This window comes from Nicotiana sylvestris, chromosome 4 (genome assembly GCF_000393655.2).
Source record: "Nicotiana sylvestris chromosome 4, ASM39365v2, whole genome shotgun sequence".
NCBI lineage: Eukaryota > Viridiplantae > Streptophyta > Magnoliopsida > Solanales > Solanaceae > Nicotiana > Nicotiana sylvestris.
This window is the reverse complement of record NC_091060.1, coordinates 71,129,232-71,151,068: the sequence shown is the minus strand read 5'-3', so window position 1 is coordinate 71,151,068 and position 21,837 is coordinate 71,129,232. Positions and strand designations below refer to the sequence as shown.

Below are 21,837 nucleotides of genomic sequence, written 5' to 3'. Positions count from 1 at the left end.
GTTTTAAATCAGGTAATTGAGCCGATTATAACAGTTAAGCGACCGTGCTAGAACCACGGAATTCGGGAACGCCTGACACCTTCTCCCGGGTTAACAGAATTCCTTACCTGGATTTCTAGTTCGCGGACTGTAATACAGAGTCAATATTTTCCTCGATTCGGGGTTTGAACCAGTGACTTGGGACACCATAAATTATCCCAAGTGGCGACTCTGATTCTTAAATAAATAATCTCATTTCGATTGTCACTTTAAGTTGGAAAAAACTCCCTTATTATACACCCCTTCCGGGGTGTAGGAAAAAGGAGGTGTGACAATTTGTAAGAGTTATAAAATAAAATAAATGCACAGTACATAATATATTTTATTCAAATAATAGCCGAAATTACTTTCAAACAACATCAAATAAATAAACATGAAAATATTCGTTGACTTTTTCTCTCCTAAAAGATCAAACTTGATAATTAGCCCACATGCCAGCTGCTATGCCATCTCTAATCAACTCTCCCCTTTTAAATTCCTCATTACTTTCCCTAGGATTTGGTGGTTCTTCATGCACATCATAATCATTCATAAGCTCTGCATCAACTTGTGCAAGTAACTCATCATTTGGATCTGCACCTCTTAAGTAGTTGTGCAAAATACAACATGCAAAAATAAGCTTTTGGGTTTCAACACCATATGACGGTTCAGTTGAACTAGAAATTATAGGGAATCTCTTTTTAAGAACTCCAAAAGCTCATTCAATAGCATTACACAAAGATGCGTGTCGCAGATTAAATAATTCACGGGGTGGATTTCTTGAATACTCTTTTAAGTAATATCGCTCCCCATGATAAGGCGTAATAAGTCCACTTCTCAACATCAATCCAACATCAACAAGGTAGTATTTTCCTAAAAATAAAAAGTGAAAGCTTTAATTATTTATTCATCACATCTAACTTTTCCTAGATAAATATATGAAATATTTATCTTCTGGAAGTTTTAGCGGGGCTTGTCTATTTAACGCTTCTTTCATGATTCTTGAATCAGATGCCGTCCCTTCCAAACCAGCTAACACAAATGTGAATTTTAAATCAAATGTGCATGCAGCCAATACATTGAGCTAGACAGGGCTCGAGAAAGCAGACAAGCTGAGACACTTGTAGCAGTGCACATTGAGCTAGATGAGTCAACGAAACTGACAGAGGTGATAGTACAGCCTGCCTAGGAAGAACATAACACATAAATTGAGGCTGAGAAAGAAGCTGAGATAGCCTAGGAACTGGTATTTGAGGTGGTAGCTGACAAAGAAAATACCCAAATCATTGGGAAGAAGAGACCCCCCTCACCATTCCCACAGAGACTGGCCAAGTACCAAAAAGAGGAACAATACAAGAAATTCTTGGAGATACTGAAACAAATCCAAGTAAACATTCCATTGATTGATGTTTTGAAGGAGATGCCTGGTTATGCAAAAATGATGAAGGACTTGATGTCCCGAAAATTCGATTTCCAAGACTTGGCCATAGTGACTCTTACTCAGACCTGCAGTGCGATGGTAACTAGACCAATTGCTGAGAAGTTGTCTGACCCAGGGAGTTTCACAATTCCCTGCACCATTGGTAACTTTGCTAAAGCACTTTATAATTTGGGGGCTAGCATAAATCTTATGCCCCTAGCAATCTATAAGAGGTTGGGGATTGGAAGAGTTAGACCCAATTCTATGTTGTTGTAGCTAGCTGACAGGACCGTGAAAAGACCCTCTGGTATCTTGGATGATGTGTTGATTCAGGTAGGGAAATTTGTGTTCCCTGCAGATTTTGTGATTCCAGATTACAAGGTGGATGAAGAAATTCTCATAATTTTGGGAAGGCTGTTCTTGGCCATTGGGAGAGCTCTCATTGATTGTGAGACTGGGGAACTCAAGAGGAGGTTAAACGATGAGGAGATAACATTCGATGTGCAGAAATCTATGAGGTGACCAAGTGAATTCGCCAATTGTTCTCTTATTGATGCCATGGATGTGATTGTAGAAGCGGATGATGAGAAGATAACTATTAAGGACCCCCTTGCTGCATGTCTGGTAAATTTAAATGAGGTGAATGGGGAAAAACTGGTAGAAAGGGTATTGGCTTTAGAGTGCAGAGGGTTTTGGGATAAAACTCTTGAATTCGATCCCCTGCATTTAGAAAACAGAGAAACTCTTCTAGCCAAGCCATCCATAGAAGAACCACCAAAGCTAGAATTGAAGCCACTGCCCGCCCATCTCAGGTACGAGTTCCTAGGACCTAACTCCACATTGCCTGTTATTATCTCATCTAGTTTGTTAGATGTGCAGGCACAACAACTTTTGCAGGTAGTCAAGGAGTACAAGACTGCCATTGGGTGGACCATGGCAGACATTAAGTGGATCAGCCCCGCATATTGTATGCATAAAATTTTGTTGGAAGAGGAACACAAACCTTCCAGGGAGCACCAAAGAAGGCTGAACTCCAACATGAAGAAAGTGGTGAAGAAAGAAGTGATTAAATGGTTGAATGCGGGAATTATTTTCCCAATCTCTGACAGCAGCTGGGTTAGCCCGGTGCAATGTGTTCCTAAGAAGTGTGGCATGACGGTGGTCAAAAATGATAACAATGAGCTGATCTCTACAAGAACTATCACAGGCTGGAGAATTTGCATGGACTACAGAAAATTAAATCTGGCCACCCGGAAAGACCACTTCCCACTTCCCTTCATTGATCAGATGCTAGACAGATTGGCAGGGAGGTCTCACTTCTATTTTCTAGATGGGTACTCAGGGTACAATCAAATCTCCAATGCACCAGAAGATAGAGAAAAGACCTCCTTCACTTGCCCATATGGCATTTATGTTTTTCGGAGGATGCCCTTTGGCCTATGTAATGCACTCGCCACATTCCAAAGGTGCATGATGGCCATATTCACTGACATGGTCGAGGACATAATGGAGGTGTTCATGGATGACTTCTCGGTAGTGGGAAACTCATTTGATGAGTGCCTTATAAATCTGACCCGTGTGTTGAAAAGATGTATTGAGACTAACCTAGTACTTAATTGGGAGAAGTGCCATTTCATGGTACAAGAGGGCATAGTCTTGCGATACCGGGTATCAAGCAAGGGAATCGAGGTGGACCATGCTAAAGTTGACGTGATAGCAAAGCTGCCACCTCCCACTTCAGTCAAGGCAATCAGGAGCTTCCTCGGGCATGCCGGTTTCTATCGAAGATTCATAACAGACTTCTCAAAAATTGCCAACCCTCTATGTAAGTTGTTAGAAAAAGATCACCCCTTCTTATTTTCTGATGATTGCAGGGCAGAATTCGAGGAGTTGAAAAAGAGGCTAGTCACAACACCCATCATTGTCGCCCCCGACTGGGAGCAACCATTCGAACTCATGTGTGACGCCAATGACTATGCAGTGGTGGTAGTGCTGGGATAGCGAAAAGACAAGCTAAAGCACCCAATCTACTATGCCAGTAAAATGCTGAGTGGAGCCCAGTTGAACTACACTGTGACTGAAAAGGAGATACTGGTTGTGGTGTTTGCATTTGACAAGTTCAGATCATACCTGATTGGCTCTAAGATAATTGTATATACTGATCATTCAGCTCTCAGGTACTTGATTAAGAAGAAGGAGTCTAAACTGCGCCTGATTCGTTGGGTGCTGTTATTGCAAGAGTTTGACCTCGAAATTCGTGATTGTAAGGGCACAGAAAACCAAGTCGTTGATCATCTATCACGACTTGAGGGAGCTGAAAATCAGTTGAGGTTGAGGATATTCTGGAAACCTTTCCAGATGAGCAGCTGCTCGCTACAAGCCTTGAGGAAGTACCATGGTATGCAGACTTTGCAAATTACCTGGCAAACGGTATAATTCCCTATGACCTTTCCTCTATTCAAAAGAAAAAGTTTTATCGTGACTGCCACATGTATTATTGGGATGAACCTTATCTGTTTCGAATATGTGTTGATAATATGATTTGGAGGTGTGTCCCCGAGATAGAACAATCTTCTATTTTGTAGGCATGTCATGTATCGGCGTATGGAGGGCATTTTGGAGGAGTCAGGATGGCCGCGAAAGTGCTAGAGGTCGGGTTCTTCTGGCCAACAGTGTTTAAGGATGCACATCAATGGGTGAAGGGCTGTAATGAATATCAGCGAACCAGGAACATTTCCCATCGCCATGAGATGCCCATGAACCCAATTCAAGAGGTTGAAGTGTTCGATATCTGGGGGATTGACTTCATGGGCCCCTTTGTCAGCTTCTTTGGCAATAAGTACATATTTGTTGCTATAGATTACGTGTCCAAATGGGTAGAAGCTGCAGCATTTCCCACCAATGATGCAAGAGTAGTGGGGGAATTTTTGAAGAAGAATATATTCACCCGTTTTGGGACCCCGAGAGCTATTATCAGTGACGGAGGCACTCACTTCTGCAATCGAGCCTTCGAGAAGTTGCTAGCGAAGTATAATGTGCTCCACAAGGTGGCAACCCCATATCTTCCTCAGACCAGTGGACAAGTTGAAGTGTCAAATAGAGAGATAAAGAGTGTGTTAACCGAGACTATGAATGTCACAAGAACTGATTGGGCGAAAAAGCTAGATGATGCACTTTGGGCCTACAGAACTGCGTTTAAAATACCAATTGGCATGTCACCATATAAGTTGGTGTTTGGGAAGGCCTACCACTTGCCAGTGGAACTTGAACATAGAGCTTGGTGGGCAATGAAATAGTTGAATCTAGACATTGAAGCTGCGGGCACAACTAGAATCACAGAACTACATGAGCTCGACGAGTTCCGATATCTTGCTTTTGAGAGCACGAGGCTGTATAAGGAGAGAATGAAGAGGTTGCACGACAAAAACATTATTGAGATAAATTTCAAGCCCAGAGATATGGTGTTGCTTTATAACTCAAAATTAAGGCTATTTCCGGGTAAACTCAAGTCACAATGGTCTGGACCATTTCGAGTGGTCGAAATATTTCCTTCAGGGGCTATAGAGATTGTCGTAGAGAAAGACTCTCATACATTTAGAGTTAATGGGCAGAGATTGAAAGTATATGTGGGCATGAATGAACCAAAGGAAGTGACGGAGATCCACCTGACTGAACCTCAAAGGTCGAGTGAGCCTTAAATGCGCTTATTTGCATCGTAACGTGACGTTAAATCAGGCGCTGCATGGGAGGCAACCCAGTAATGTTGTTGTTGCTCTTTTCTTTTGTAACCTCCTTATGAAAAGAAACAAAAAACAAAAAACAAAAAAATCCTCGTGACCGCGACCGCGGTGGGACCGCGGTAAAAGAGGAGTATTCTATCTCAGGAATGCTCGATCCACCGCGACCGCGGTAAAAGAGGAGTATTCTGTCTCTCGCCCCTTCACTCACCGCGGTCGCGGTGAGACGGGGCCGTACTGTCGCCCAGGTAAGTTAGATTTAATTTTTTTTTATTTTCTTTTCTAATTCCCCCCCCCCCTCGCTTTCACCCATATCCTCTCTCTCTCTCTAACCCTAACGTCTCTCTCCTTTCTTCTTCTTCTTCTTCACCTCTCTCACACTCCCACCCATCCCCCCAACCTCCATTCCTCTCACCATCTCCTACATCCAGGTATGTCAAGCTTTCTTCTTTCTTCTCTTGTATTTTTTTTAGTATTTTACAAGTTCAATGCCTTAATTGTTGTAGTATTTATAGTAGATTTTTTTCTTTTGATTTTTTTTTTTTTTGCTTTTTAATGGGTTATGTGCACAATGTTGTAGAGAAGTGTGTGCCCAATGTTATAAAGAAATGTGTGCTTTTGTGTGTAAAATTAATTGTGGTGGGGTGGAATGGTGAACTAACAATAGTTGATTTGGGGGAAGAATTGATATTTTCATGGGGCTAGGGGTGTAAGGATAGAACCTTGCTCACAAGGTGTTTGTGAAATTGCCCCAATGGAGTTGTAATGGCTAATATGACCATGGTAGTGGTGAAGTCTGAGTAACCACCCAGGGTTCACACAACTCAAACACTCATTGATAGGAGGCTCTATTTTTGGTAGGTACAATGCATCAATCCAAGAAGAGACATACCACAGGGTCCTCCGCTAGTGGACCGGGCAGTTCTTCTAGAGCTCGAGGTCAAGCTAGTGCGAAATAGTTTGACCACGCTAGGTTTGTCTCCAAACCAGCTGAGGACAGGTATAATGCCAAGGCGTCCAAGAAATTGTTACCTGAAGTGCATATTGACCGGCAAGCTTGTCAAGTGGAATGCCCAAATATCTTTGCTGAGTTGAGGAGGTGCCAGCTGGACATCTTCTTTGATGAACCGGAGGAGGCGAATGTACAGATGGTTAGGGAGTTCTACGCTAACTGCCCAGAGCATGAAAATGGGGTGGTCACAATACGAAACACCCAGGTAAATGCGTCCCTTGAGGCCATCCGTCGAGTATACCGGCTGCTATTATTCACTGGGGATAGAGATACTTACATTACTTATCATCGCCTACTTACATTACTTATCATCACCCTACTATCTGGTGGGCACCGATTCTTGAAGCAATATGTTTGCCTGACATGGAGCATATATGCATAAAGCACCGAATCACATTGAACTCACAATCTCTCAATTGGGAGGCTAAGTGTTGGCTCACAATTATCAACAGTCGTTTGCTACCCTCCAGCAACACTACCGATGTTAATGGGCCATGAGCAGCAGCTATCTACTGTTTTATGACCCACCAGGATTTTGATTCGCCAAGCTCCTCCATGATGAGATGTTCATTCGCTCCCTAGAAGTACTCAAAGGGTTCTACTTCCCCTCTCTAGTTACCAAGTTGTGTCGTGCTACACGAGTCCCTGAAAATTGAGTAGATGGGAAATTGCCATTGAAAGCCCCATTTTGGGATATCAAAATCACAGTTAGGAAAGAGCCGATAGTGATGGTTGAGGATGATGATGAGGCTGATGAGGATGCTGAGGATACTGCTGCCCCACCATAGCCGAGAGCTGATGAGGCGGGCCCATCACAGGCCCGCCGAAGTACCCGCATGACATCCATGGAGCAAGAAATGGCTGATCTTCGCACTTCGATCACTAACCTAGGCACCAGAGTTGACAATTTGACTACTCAACATGCCAAGTCGGAGAAAAAGATCATGGGCTGGCTCCGGGCACTAGGACGAGCGTGTCACCTCGATCCTAGCACCGTATCTGATCAGGGTTGAGCATCAGGGAAGTCCCATTACCTTACTATGTTTTATATTTGTTGACATGGGGACATGCCACAATTTTAAGTGTGGGATGGGGGATGGTTGTTGTTGTGTTGTTGTAAAATTGTATAACTGTGTATGGTGTTGTTTTTGTTTTTTATTTGTTTGGTATTGTTGGTTTATGTTAGTTAACTTCGACTTGGCCCGAAGACGGACACCTCTCGACAGGTCTCTTAAGGGATATAAGTCGATAAAAAAAAAGATTTTCGTTTGATTAGGTAGTGTATCAACTTCCATTGGTTTTTCTTTAAATCACGGTTCTTTTCCAAGGGATTCTATTTGAACCGGGTATAGTTAGTTTTTCTTTTTAGTTAGGAAGTCTTGGGCGAGGAACAAAAAATGGAAATAGGGACCCTTAACTCTATGGTACCTTGAATAAAGACTGTTTTAGTGTGACACTTAGGCTCTTTAGTTGATTCAAAGAAGGCCTTTAAATTGTGTGTTCCTGAATGGCTCAAGTACTTTGAACAGAGTGCCTGATGATCCTAACTGAATTGAGTCATGTGCCGTGTGTGAGTGAGGTTTTCTATATTCTGTGTTAACATTCAATGCCTAGAACTTGCCCTGTGTGTGTGCAAAGCAAAATGGTAGCCCTGTTTGGTCTGGAAAGTGATATAGGCATTTCTTTGCTTAACCCTTCTATGTATGCTTGTTCCCACTAACTGTGTATACCCTAGTCAACCTCGTTGAGCCTGTAAGCCTGTTTTCCCTTGGCAACCACATTACAAGCCTAACCCGAGTTTAGATAGCCTATCTTGTTGAACCCTATCACCTCTTAAAAGCACTCAAGTGTAACGGATATGGAAAAATATAAGTGTGGGGTGGTTGGTTGGGCTATTAAGTGGAATTAAGGGGATAAAAAAAGGTGCACTGGCGGATAAACAATGTTAGAGGCCACCAGAGAAAAAAAAGAGAAGCTTCAAAGTGGTGGCAGCTATAAAAAGAAAGGTATGCTTAAGAAAAAAATAAATAAGGGGTAACACAATAATGTAATGGTGGAAGGAAGGTGTGATAAAGTGAAGAGCTTAAAAGTACACAATGTAGTGGAGTGCTTAGGGAGGTGTAGTCCCTATACCCAGATGTATCCTAAGGATACCCGTCCTACAGCCAACATTATAACCAAATAAAGTCCTATTTGATTCTAGACCGAATGAGCTCGATTAGTCGAGTATTACACTATGGGCAAGCCTATGATGTGCTGTTTGTGGCATAAGAATTTGTTCCGAGGGTGAGTGAAATGTTGTATTCGAATTCCTCAGTGTGTGGTTTTTAAATGATATAAGTCTCTTTTGTAGTGAGTAGGCACATGATTCATAAAAGGAAGGTAAGTCTGGACCTCTAACTGAGAGTAGGAGAGTTGTTTAGGGGCATTGCGTGGCTAGGAAGGAGTCCACTCTTAAGGCGAGGAGGTTGCGCTGACGTAGTCTATCCATGTGAATTATTCTTGGTATAGGGAGTAGGGAAGTGACTCAATGATGATTAGGCCTATAGAGTGTGGTTTGTTGCTCGAGGACTAGCAACGGTTTAAGTGTGTGGTGTTGATAGTAGGCTATATAGACGCTATTTGCACTCTAAATGTACCATACTTTATTGTTGTTTTAAAGTCTAAATGATAACAAATACTCTAATTGGTGTTTTTTTGCTTCGCAGGGACTAATTCGAGTTAGGAAGAGACTATGGAGTATTTTGGAGTCGATAATGTGGATAAAAGGCAATCAAGAAGAACCAAAGCGAAAATAAGCAAGAAAGAGGTAAAGAGGACTGGGAAAGATGCCACTGCGACCACGCTCGACCGCGGTAGACCAAGAAATTGAGGCAGAATAGTTGCGTTTCACCGCGGTCGCTCCGCGGCCGCGGTCAACTGTGTAACTGCCCAGAATTTTTGGGACTAAAGTGTAAATCGGGGGAAACTTATCCTAACCCTTTATAAACTCAACAAACTTGCCCAAGCAAAGGTTAAGCTTGTTTTTAGACTAATTTAGAGGCAAGAACAAATGTGAGAAGAGCAATCAACCATTAGAGTTTTTCAATCTTCTCTTTGTTATTTCAATTGCACATTATGAATACTTTTGTAGTTTTATCTTGCTTTGCTATGAGTAGCTAAATATTTAGTCTAGGGTTTTGATGGAACCTATTGAAGGATGAACTTCATGTTATGTTAATATAGTTTGCCCAGTTTAATCTTTATTTGTTCAACTACGTTCTTGTTGTAGTTAATTGATAGGATCCTCAATTAGCTATGCCTATTTAGTATGTATTACTCAGGAGAGAGTACATATTTAGGTAATTGTTGAACATCACCACTCCCAAAGTATATGAGGGATCAATAACCGTGGGTTTAAAGGCGGGATTAGGGATAACGAAGCCTTGGGTGTGATCTAAAGTGAGTTGCAATCAAGGCCAGCTAGTGTAACTCGGGAGAGTGTGTCTAGTAAATTGTCGTAATTACTCGGGAGAGATTTACGGTAATAAGAGTGCTCATGATCGATAGAGATGATTAGGCAAATCTATGTGAAACATAACCGGAAGGGATTCTATCAATAGGGAAATCACAACCTTAGATCCTTCTCTTAATTGTTTACAACTTAATCATAGTTAGTCTTTATTTACTTAATTGCAGTCTGTCATAGTTAGTAAAAATATCCTTAATTGTTATTCAAAACGTTTGGGAAGTTGATTACGTAGAATTTAGTGAGTCTGACAAGAGTAATTGATAGGTTAATTCCTTGTGGGTTCGACTCTGGGCGAAATACTCAGATTATATTTGCAACGTCCGCTTAGTCCTTTTTATAAGGCATAGTTGGGCGTAATCACTAACATCTCACATAGATCGGTAAAAGCTAAAGGGGTCATTCTTATAATATTACGACAAAGTTCGGTTGAGAATAAATGACTCAATAATTCTTGTCTAACTTGTTCACTTTCAAGTCATACATCATGTGTGATCGTACGTCAGTCATTTTCAATTTCACGTACATAAGTCCAAAACCAAATATCTACTAAGCAAGCAGCATATGTAGCTAAAGAGCTCACTTATTCCAATATCTGTCTATTATTTTGGATTATTCCGACCAGCTATCTATAATAAAATTAAGTGAGATACATCAACCAATTAACTACGTAAAATAAATATGAACCGAAAATAAACTCTTCTTCATAGAACACATTATGAAGTATGAAGGAGAATTCAGATACATATTAATAGGATTGTACAAAAAAAGAGAATTCTAGCCAAATATTTCATCACATTACACTAAATTAATTAAGTAAACAGAAAAATATATAAGCAAATTTATTTGTTACAACAGTAGCCACACATAATTCATGTTTTATATTTTTTGTCGGTTTTGACTGTATCAAATTAATAACTTGGTGCTACACTTAAAACCATAATATTAACTTGATAAATTATATCACCAGAACATATAGTTTGCAAATATCATAGATGAACTAACCAGAAAAAATACACAAGAAAAGAGATGGAAAACTAACGTATTGTTTGAGAAAAAGTGTTATTAATAAGCTATGGAGAAGACAAGGTACGAATCTTGATTAAGCAGAAGAAATTGAATCGATATTTAGAAAAACAAAATTCAACCAAATGTCACTACATAAATTATTTCAGATTGGGATGCAAGCAAAGATAATGTTGTAAACATTATTGCCATGTATATAAATGCTACCTTTTTCAGCCAGTTTTTTCTAGGCACTTATTATTTAGAGGAAAATTCCCTTAGCAACAGTGGAATTAGTTAAGAAAAGAGATGAAAACTAACCTGTAAAAACATTGTTGGAAAGAGACGAAGACTAGGGAAGTACGTCGTTGACTAGTTGCACGGAAGAAAAAAGATGGAGACAAAGTACTTATTAGTTTGGTGAATATAATATAAATAATAGGGTAAAGGGTAAAATTGAAATATAAAATAATAAGTGTGGGCATAATTGGAAAGGAAAATACAGAATAATCCCACTACACCAATTTGGTTGTTTCATAAAATAGAGTTTTTCTTGTTCCGGAACAATTGATTTAACAATACAATACAATCAGTTTTATATTAACAATCAAAATAAATATTGTATTTGGGGTAACAATACAATATAACCGGAAACAACCATCCAAACAATACGCAAGAATAAAGGTTAGGAGGTAGCCTATAAAGCTAGAATATGTAAATGACTTTTTCGGATTTGAGGGTGCAAACTTATGTCAGATGACATTCTTTCCCTCTAAATTTAACTGGTGCCTATACTGCAAGGAAGAAAACAAGCAAAAAGTAGGGGCGAAAGGCAGCAAATGGTCAGTCTCTCTGTTACAGTAAACAATTTACAACAGTGAACAAACCGTCAAACCCACGCTGTGATCGGCTCTTTTTTTCTTCATTTGGTAAAGTGAGAATTCTCCAAATTTAGCTTCGCTCTTTGATTGGTGGGCAGTTTTCCCTTCATTTCCTTGTTGAGAAAACTATTCCCATGTTGGCTTAAATTATTTCCTTATCTCTATTGGGTTTCTTTTTCCTGACTTCTTTGTGCTAGTATTTCCAAAATAAGGGAAAATTTTCTGGGGGATTTGGGCCCTTTTTCATATATTTGCTATCTTGATTCTATCGTAAACGATGTCGTCTGATGAGTAATAGTAGTATTAGCATGGACAAGTTTCTCATCTACTTTCGGTGTTGATTTCAATGAAACCCTAGATGGGGGACCATACTAAGGATTAACTACCCTTGTGGACAAAATCTATAATTGCACCAGAAACTTCTTTCACATTTTGAATCTGCTTTCATAATCAAGTGACGAATGCTACGATCATCATTGAATAAACAAAATTAAATCTGCTTTACATCAGCATCAGCCTAAATTGTTCATTATTATCCTTTCAGGCGCTGATGGAAACTTAATCATTCAATATTTATTTGTTTTTGAGAAACAGTGACTGAAAACGATGTCGTGGTGTTAATAAATTGTATACAAGATAGTGTAACCCATATCAGATATTTGTGGTCTCTGACTGAATTTTTATACAAGTCTTTTTCGAGCAGTTATATATCTTTTGTCTCTTAGTCAACCATAGTTTTAAATTCTTGTCTGCTACTGAGAAATCAAGCACCTTGGTAAAAGTTAAAATCACGTTTTCACTTTTATCTGGAGTTGATGATTATTGATTCTTTGTGCTTCCTACTGTGTATTTTGATTATATATTGTCTTAATTTGCTTCTGCTTGCTTTGGGTTATTGAACTGGAAAGAAGCTCGATTAGAAAGAAGACGGTTTTTGCAATTAGTGAGTTACAGCTATGGAGTACAACATCAAGTTTGTGGACAAGCTTAGTTGCATCATGGGCTGATGAGCCTCAATGTAAGGTTTCTTCTTCTGTGTTTAATCTTATTCGATTTTTCTTTTATCGTTTGGCTTCTTCATTCTTGTTCTCCCTATTTTCTGATGAAGCTGGGTATTTGCCCTTTTTGGTGAAATTATGTACTTGTCCGACTAGGAATATGTTGTGGGGTTATGCAGATCTGTTACCCGGTTTCTTGTGCATGCTGAAATTTTAGTGGAGCCGTGTTGTTGTTTCTTTTTGCAATATGGAGTGGAATGTAAAATGGGACTGGGGAGACCTGATGATGTTTGGTTCGGAGGCCTGTGGAAGTCTGAAAGAACTGCAATTAACAGATTGGGGAGTTGATCAAGAGGGAGAACTTGATCGCAGATCGTTCAATCTGTCAGGGTTTGGCGGTAGTGTTGGTGGTTATGGCTCTGACATGGGGCGTAGTTCTTCAATCAAGAGCTCAATATCAGCTTCTACTGACTCTTCACCAAACGAGACGCTGAAAGCATCCAGCTTCACTTTTGAAGCTTCTAATGGCTCTCAAGGGAATCTTGGTAAGGATGTGGAACAGTGCAGAGATGAGCCATATGGATGTTCGCCACCCATGGAGGCTTTGATAGGCTATGATGGACCATTGACTGGTCTGAAACTTGGTAAGCGAACAGTTGAAAGCAACAGTGGTGGAATCAATGTTAAGCTCCCGTCCTCCTCCACAATCCCTGTATCATCTGTTAGTGCAGCAAAGAAAAAAAAATCATCTAGTCAGAATGCACTAATTCCGTGTTGTCTGGTTGAGGGCTGCAATCTTGATCTGTCTTCAGCTAAAGAATATCACCGAAAGCATCGTGTTTGTCACAGTCATTCCAAATGCCCAAAAGTCATCATAGGAGGTGCCGAGCGGCGCTTTTGTCAGCAGTGTAGCAGGTAAAACTCTCATTTGATGGGCCTACATTCGGGCATCTTGTAGTTAGATGTTTGGCTTCCAAAGTTTTGTTAATAACGTGTTCTTCTGGATGTATAGCTCCTATGGCTTTTTTTTTTTTTTGGGGGGGGGTGGGGGGGGGGGTGGGGGGGGGCAATTTTGAGATCATAATGGCCCATTTCTTCTTTCCCCACTGAAGGTTCCATAGCTTGTCTGATTTTGATGAAAAGAAGCGAAGCTGTCGCAGGAGGCTTTCTGATCACAATGCACGCCGCCGCAAGCCACAGCAGGAAACTATCCAATTTAACTCGACTAGGCTTTCTTCATGGTTTTATGGTATGGTGCCTATGTTAAGATTGGGCTTCTTCTGAACTATAACATGATCATTCATATGAAAAGCTTCAGCAAGAGCTACAGGAGAAGAATAATATAACATGAACAGGAATGTGTGGCTAATTGTCAGTGTTTCTAGTAGAAATTACTTTTCTGGAAAACAACCAATTTCTGTGGCATTTTCTTGCATAACTCCATACATTTTAAGACATCAGATATCAGTTTTATTCAATTAAATAATGCATGCCTTGTGCTCCGACAATTGTCTTTTTCGAAAGTAAGCCCACGAGGTGCTGCATGTGAAATGAGATATGCTCCTTATGTTTATCAATGCTTCTACTGACTTCGGAATATGGCTTTTACTTAGTCTTCTATAGGTATCATACCATCGTGTTTCCTTGCACATGCTCTGCCAGTGGAGGTTTATCCAACTTTTAGTTCGCCTCATCTTACATTTTCCAAGTTCTGTTGTCTTATTATCCCTTTCTTGTTGTGGTGGTGGTTGTGGATATTGTGGTTGGGGTATCAGCAGGGAACTAACTGAAACCTTTTATTTTCAGGTCTCTACCTTATCATCTAACTAAAAGACACTTCTTACATTGTTTTGTTTTGTGCTTAGCCACTAAGTATCATTTTATGTGCTTCTACATTTACAGATAATAGCAAATCGATGAATTTTGTATTCAACAATGGCCTCCTTCTACAATCTAAAACTACTGCGGATTCTACCTGGGGAACCTCTGAAGTTCCCAAGTTCACAATAACAAGAGGGTTAACTTCAAAGCCTTACAGAGCTGGCAGTATTAATGTGCAGTCACTTGTGGGGGGAATCAAGCTTCCAGGGGCTACTAAAATGCAGACCAATGCATCCAAGGGCACCACCACCGAGTTCTTCAGCCAAGGTTTGTTTCACGACCAAGGAATCCCGCCCTATAATTGTTTCTGTTTGTAGTTCTCCTATATTATGCACGAAATTCCATCATTAATCTTTTCTTTTCTTGATCTAATATAAAGATCTCTGCTTTTGTGTTGGATATTACTGCTTTTGTGTTGGATAGACTGCTATTATTGCTTTTGATAAAGGAGCATATTGTGGGGTTCTACAATAATCTTTTAGTGAATCTGAAAATTGGAGGCCAAAGTGGAATAGGGATGATTTAAATAAACTATCAAAGTAGGAAAAAGAATGGATTCAGAGGCCTGTCACAATGGAAGAGGTGGAAAGGGTTATAAAGCTGTTTAAAGGAGATAAGGCACCAGGTCCAGATGGTTTCAATCTACATTTCTTTCAAAAGTGTTGAGTATAGTCAGGGGTAATGTGTGGAATACTGTAGATTTGTTCTTTTAGGAAGCAAATTTTACTAAAAGCTTGAATGCAACTGTCATTGCTTTGATACCAAAAAAGAGGGAGGCAATAGAAATAAAGGATTTCAGACCAATCAGCTTATTGGGGTCTGTATACAAAATCATTGCTAAAGTGCTAGCAGAAAGACTCAAGTTGGTGATAGGGAATTTGATATCAGATAATCAAAATGCATTCATAAGAGGGAGACAGATTGTTGATGAATCAATGGTTGCAAATGAATGTGGAATATTTTCTCAAAACTAAAAGACAAGGGGTGTTATGCAAATTAGATCATGAGAAGACATATGACCATGTTAACTGGGCATGCCTACTAGATATCATGAGACAAATGAACTTTGGGGAAAAGTGGATAAGTTGGATTGACTATTGCATCTCCACAGTAAGATTCTCAGTTATTATCAATGGGAATCCTCAAGGTTTCTTTAAATCTATTAGGGGGATAAAACAGGGGGTCCTTTATCTCCATATTTTTTGTGTTGGTATTGGAAATTCTCAGTAATATGCTGAAAAGAGCAGAGCTAATGGGCTGGATCAGAGGTTTCAATATCAGAAGAAGGGGTGATGTTAACTGTGATATTACACATATCCTCTATGCAGACGATACCTTGATAATTTGTGGAGCAGAGAAAGAACAAATTTTGTACCTAAGGGGGGGTTCTTTTAGCCTTTGAAGCTGTCTCATGATTAAAGGTGAATCTAGCAAAGAGTAGTTTGTTCAGCATTAATGCAGATCACAGTATAGAGGAATTAGCAGATGTAATGGGATTTAAGGTGGAGAATTTGCCTACAGTTTATTTGGGACTTCCCCTAAGTGCTAAGAAAAATGAACAAAGGATCTGGCAGGGAGTTTTGGATAGATGTTCCAGTAAGTTGACTCCGTGGAGAAAGGAGTATTTGTCATTGGGAGGCAGACTTACTTTGGTTAGTAGTGTGTTGGATGGATTTTCAACTTATTTGATGTCTCTATTCCAGTTACTTGCAAGTGTGGAAAAGAAGTTAAATACTATGAGGATTGAGGAGTAACTTCTTATAGGAAGGAAATGCAGATAGAAAGAAGTTACATTTGGTAAAATGGCAAAAGGTAATAACTGCTAAAAAGGGAGGTGGCATGGGGGTTAGAAACTTGAGAATGCACAATAAGAGTTTAGTATATAAATGGTTGTGGAGATAAATGATGGAAAGGAAAGCACTTGGAAAAAACTTATAGATGCCAAATATGTGAAGAAGGATACATGGAGGCATGCAACTGTTCACAGGTCTACAAAAGGTAGCATATGGAGCAATATTAGTAAGTTGTGGAATGAATTTCAACAGCAAATTAGACTGAAGTTGGGAATGGAAGTAAAATCATATTATGGACTTAAGTATGGGTGGGGGTGTGAGGTTAAGTAGCAGATTTCCAAGCCTATATATTTGCTCTATTAGCAAAGATGGACATGTTGCCGAGTCTTACTCCACAAATGGCTGACAATTAAACTTCAGAAGAGGATTTAATGACTGAGAGATGGAAGAAGTGGGACAGATACTCCAATTTTTTAGCACAACGGTGATAGAGCAAAACAAGGAAGATCGATTGGTATGGACATCAAGTAGTGATATGCAATACTATGTTAAAAGCAGTTATAACAACATCCCGAAACAATCTGATTCTTATGATTCTAATTGGCCTTGGAAAATGCTATGGAGAACCAAAGTGGCTTGTTTTGGGTGGGTTGCCATCAGAGAAGTTTTTCTTACGCAAGATAATCTACAAAAAAAGAGGCTCTAGTCTAAGTAGCAGGTGCTATTTATGTGAAGAGCTGGAAACTGTTAACCACCTGTTTATCCACTATAAAATTGCTAAACAGTGCTGGGAGCTTTTCTTGAATCTGTGTGGTGTTTCTTAGACTATGCCTTCAGACATATAATCATTATTGTTTAGCTGGCAAAGACAGACAGAAGATAATAAGAAGTAAGAAGCAGCTTTGGATAACCATTCCTTTATGCATCTTCTGGACCATTTGAGAAGATGATAGTGCTGGCTTTGCGAATAGGAGAATTCGCATCTATAGAATTAAAAATAATTGTATGCAAAAATTATTTTTTTTGGTGTAAACGACGTTTAGTTGAGAGTGTGGATCAGTATTTAGAGTTTTTGGATTTATTAGGAAACTTGTAACTGAAGTTCTGCTGCTTCAGGTGTTTTACTGCTCTTAATGTAACCTTTGTACCATCATGGTACCTTTATTAACAAAATCTTTACCTTATCAAAAAAAAAATTTACTGCTAGTTCCCTCTAAAGATTTCTATCAAGTTATTGGATAATTACTAATGAGCTTTTTGTGGCTGCAATAGTATCTAAGTATAGCTTCCGATATTTGCATTATAACCACATGGCTTGCAAGAGTACTGAACCTTCCTGGTGAACCTATTGGATAAATTTCATATTCTGAATGTTCCTTTTCTGACACTGACCTATATCTGATGAGTGACATAGAAGCACCCTATTGAAAGCTTTACTTTTATGCCATAGGAAACCCTTGTTTGTTGGGGGTATTATAAAAATTTAAAAAAAAAAAAAAAAAAACCCAAACAAACAAGACAAAGATTGGTTTTGCAAATTATAGAAATGATTGGTACTAAAAGGTATGAAGTGGAGGTTAGCGTCGGGAGTCTTGTGTGACAAGAAAGTGCCACCGTTACTAAAAGGTAAGTTTTATAGAGCAGTGGTTAGGCCTGCCATGTTGTATGGAACTGAATGTTGGCCGGTAAAGAACTCACACATCCAGAAGATGAAAGTAGCAGAGATGAGGATGTTGAGGTGGATGTGCGGGCATACAAGGATGGATAAGATTAGGAATGAAGATATTCGAGAGAAGGTGGGCGTGGCCCCCATGGAGGACAAGATGCGGGAAGTAAGACTCAGATGGTTCGGGCACATTCAGAGGAGGAGCACTGATGCACCGGTGAGGAGGTGTGAGCGACTGGCTGTAGTGGGCACGCGGAGAGGTAGAGGGAGACTTAAGAAGTATTAGGGAGAGGTGATTGGGCAGGAAATGGCGCGACTTAGGATTACTGAGGACATGGCCCTTGACAGAGAATTGTGGAGGTCGAGCATTAAGGTTGTAGGCTAGGGGGAAGTTGTGAGTATTTCTACAGCGCACTAGAGTGAGACTAGCCAGTTAGGAGTTAGTCTTAGGATGCTACTGGTCAGCTACTGATGCAGGGCTTTATCTGCTGGATATTATTGTATCTTCCATCTTTTTCGTATTTCTTATATTTCTTATATTGTTATTTTTTATTTTATGCTATGTTATGTTATTTTATGTTATTTTATTATGAGTCTACTGATAGTACTAATATATCGTCTCTTGTTGCTTTCTTAAGCCGAGGGTCTCCTGGAAACAGCCTCTCTACCTCTCGGGGTAGGGGTAAGGTCTGCGTACATATTACCCTCCCCAGACCCCACTTGTGGGATTATACTGGGTTGTTGTTGTTGTTGATTGGTGTTATCTGATTTGGGGTTGTTTATCCTTAATTTCTTTCAAAGGCCTAATGCTAGCTGACGAGGGTTCAAGTTCATAAGATATGTTCAATTGCAAATTAGCCAAATTGTTTTATTTCTAAGACCTAAAATAATGATTGAAGCTGAATATAGACAGTCTTAACCAGTTTGTTGGTGGGAGATCAACTGGTTCGGAACACCTAACTTGGATGTATCAAAAACTAATAAAAGTTTGCAGTGGTTGTGGATCGTTAATTTTTTTCTCTCTTCTTACACGCATAGTATCTAGGAAAATTAAAAGATTTAGGTGAAAACATAAACCTGTTACCACCTAGTACCACCTCAAGGTTCACAACTGAAAGAGGGTGAGATAATAAGTTTCAAACTGGGGTGCGGATATCCAGTATGGGTGCGGATCTAGATGTGGGATTCTTCATCACTTAAATTTTAGGATTCTAGGATATGGTTCGTAGTGTGGATACAAGGGCTGGAATATGGCCAATAAATGTAGTACGACACATAATTATATATTTCGATTAATTAAAGTTATTGAGCTAAAATTGAATATTCAATCAATCTTTATTTCTTGATCAAAGATGTAGTCAAAGCACCCAAGGTACGTTGAGTCATGCTCTTTTTTATTTTTATGAAATGCGAATTATCTAGGCACAAAGCCAAACAAGTCCAGATTAAGTCAAGTTCTTGCTCTATTTTTTGATATTTTAGCCTAACTCATTGATTAAGAATTAAGAGACTTGCTGAATTTAGTACCAAAAAACCCCCTCTTGGCGAGAAGTCAAGAAATCTACACCAAAAAAATGAATCTAATTAGGTTAATTTAAGGGATAGAGAATATGAGATAGGGAATATAGATTCTTTTGCATCTCGATTCAGTTTTACTCTGGTGTGGATCCCACACCCATGACCAAATCATGTTGGATCGACACAGGTGTAGCCGGGATTTTGAAAGGTCTAAGCAACATAGGTGAGAATGGTTAAGTTGGTTCCTCGCGCTACAGATTAAAAGCAATGTTGAAAAGAAGTGAAGTGTTCAGTAGCATGTGTTATATAAGTAATATGCACTAAACATGTCAAAAATTAGGGGTTGCAAAGGTTTACTTCTTTACTTTATAGCTATGAGTAAACTTGTCAAGTTTATTTGAAGGTACTTGGTATCTAGTGCTGGTACACCCAAAGAGGGTAGCCCGACTATCAAAGAGCTAGTCAGTGGCATATTAGGTGAATTTGTCCCATTTGTCTTAAACTTTGGTGGACAAAGTTATTGATTGCATGTGTTGGTGGAGAGTTGCATGTGCTCCGTGGATTAGTCGAGGTGTGGGTAAGTTGCCTGATTACCACTAGCAAAGAAAGGTTATCTAGTGCTGACACTTTTCATTTGATGGAATGTAAAGACTCCATCAGGTACTCTTAGAATATATATTTTCTTTCATTGGCCGAGGAAACCATGTGCAGGCGGCTAGAAATGTAGTACATTAAGAAGTAGAACATAGTTTTCTTCTTGGATCTGATTGAGAACTCTTGGGCGAGCCAGAGAAATGCTGGGACAAAATTTGAGTTAGGGTTTATGTTGACTAGCTTGATTGTAGGAAACTTAGTTTTAGGAGATTTGATTACGTTGACTAGATTGATTGTAGGAAACTTAATTTTAGGAGATTCGATTCTGTTCTAGGAGATTTTATTCTAATTGATTTGTGTAATAACTGTAATTGACTTTCTTTCCTAAATTAGCCATAGGAACCTCGGTATAAATACTAGTGCCTATTGGATGTAAAAACATACTGAAATACAAGAGGTTTCATTCTTCTTCGTGAAAAAGATGCGTGATGGGAGATGCTTGTGTGTTTGATTTCTTACGCAATTTGCCTCCAGCATTGATAGGTTTCTGATCAGAGTAAAGATGTAAATGAATTGTTGGTTTCCTCTTGTAGATAGTATAAAAACATTTAGTTTATATAGTATGTAAACTAATTACAAGGCTGCTGGTAGCAGAAGAATTTTCTGCCCCTTGTAGGTATAATAGGAATCACTTATTTGAATCCATTTAGTCTGTTTTCCTTCACGATTAGCCAAATTGTGTTTGTGGAAGGCTTCTAAGGAGAAATTAAGAGAGAAGAATGTAGAAAATGTTATGCTTGTCACCCTGAATCGTGAAAGATGCTATAAAGTTTGAGGGGAAGCAGTCTTTAATCAGTTTTCTGAGAGTTCTCTTAATTTCACACGGAAGTAACTGGAAATACTAGATAATTAGATTCACCAAAATGTTTAAGAATACACAATATGTCATTACTTTTATTTGAAAAAGTATATTATTATTATTATTGTGATTGTTTGATTATTAATCTAAACACTTTGGTTTCTCTATCAGGTGTGAAGGAGAACATGTTCTCTCTCAATATGGGCGCGGCACCAGAATTACCTTGTGCTCTCTCTCTTCTGTCAAATAAATCTTCATCCGAGCCTGAATCTACTTCAATTGGCCACCCCACACATGTAAACCAGATCAGCATAACGGAGCAGGTGATTCCTGAGAATTTGCCACTTGGGTCCACTGATCTCTGGCAGGCTGAGCAATATCTACTCAATCCACGCATTCATGCTTTGGTTGCTAATGGTTATAGTGGTGGTAGCTTTCAGCTTTCCAAAGATCCATTTGACAATTTCTATTTCAATGGGTTGATGAACTGACACTGGGGATACTATTCAACGAACCCCTCAACGTCAGGATTGGATTTCAGTTTTTGGCTTTGCCATCTCCATTTAAGCAGGAGTTGTTAAACTGGGACCCTAACCAGATGGTTCATAAGTAGGGTACTGGAAGCACTCTGTCATTCTAAAGTGGCAGAACACATGTACATGGAGTTCTGGACATTGAACATCCCATCTTGGGAAAAAAACTTTTGATTGAAAATGTGCAGTAAAATCTTTGATAAGAAAAACTTAAATCAACAACAGGAGTTTCGAAGAGTTGTAATGTTTTCTTGTTTCTGCACTTTGACATGATGTTACCACACAGATTTGATGTGTGGTATCTAAAAATCTCAAGACAGTTAGATTTATCTAAAATCGTTCTGAATTGTGGATGTAGGATTTGGTTGAATCTGGTTTTACCGTCTTTTTGTGTAGATGTATTGGCATTAAGTA

General features: G+C 39.3%; 2 protein-coding genes across 10 annotated transcripts; both read left to right on the top strand.

Moving 5' to 3' along the window:
- The first annotated feature begins 1,996 nt into the window (after positions 1 to 1,996).
- On the top strand, positions 1,997 to 3,874 carry LOC138889686 (uncharacterized). Its single transcript, XM_070173021.1, has 2 exons — positions 1,997 to 2,554; positions 3,440 to 3,874. The coding sequence occupies exons 1-2, from the start codon at positions 1,997 to 1,999 to the stop codon at positions 3,872 to 3,874; spliced, it is 993 nt and encodes a 330-aa protein (XP_070029122.1).
- Positions 3,875 to 11,333: 7,459 nt separating this feature from the next.
- On the top strand, positions 11,334 to 21,793 carry LOC104243071 (squamosa promoter-binding-like protein 2). Of its 9 annotated transcripts, none has more exons than XM_070171990.1 (6): positions 11,334 to 11,542; positions 12,493 to 12,599; positions 12,736 to 13,494; positions 13,692 to 13,828; positions 14,482 to 14,727; positions 21,062 to 21,793. In XM_070171990.1, the coding sequence occupies exons 3-6, from the start codon at positions 12,827 to 12,829 to the stop codon at positions 21,379 to 21,381; spliced, it is 1,371 nt and encodes a 456-aa protein (XP_070028091.1). In that variant the 5' UTR covers positions 11,334 to 11,542; positions 12,493 to 12,599; positions 12,736 to 12,826; the 3' UTR covers positions 21,382 to 21,793. The 9 variants fall into 9 exon arrangements, with proteins under 9 accessions (XP_070028091.1, XP_070028090.1, XP_009796500.1 ...); XM_070171989.1 differs by having other exon boundaries at positions 12,490 to 12,599; XM_009798198.2 differs by having other exon boundaries at positions 11,334 to 11,629.
- Positions 21,794 to 21,837: the final 44 nt, after the last annotated feature.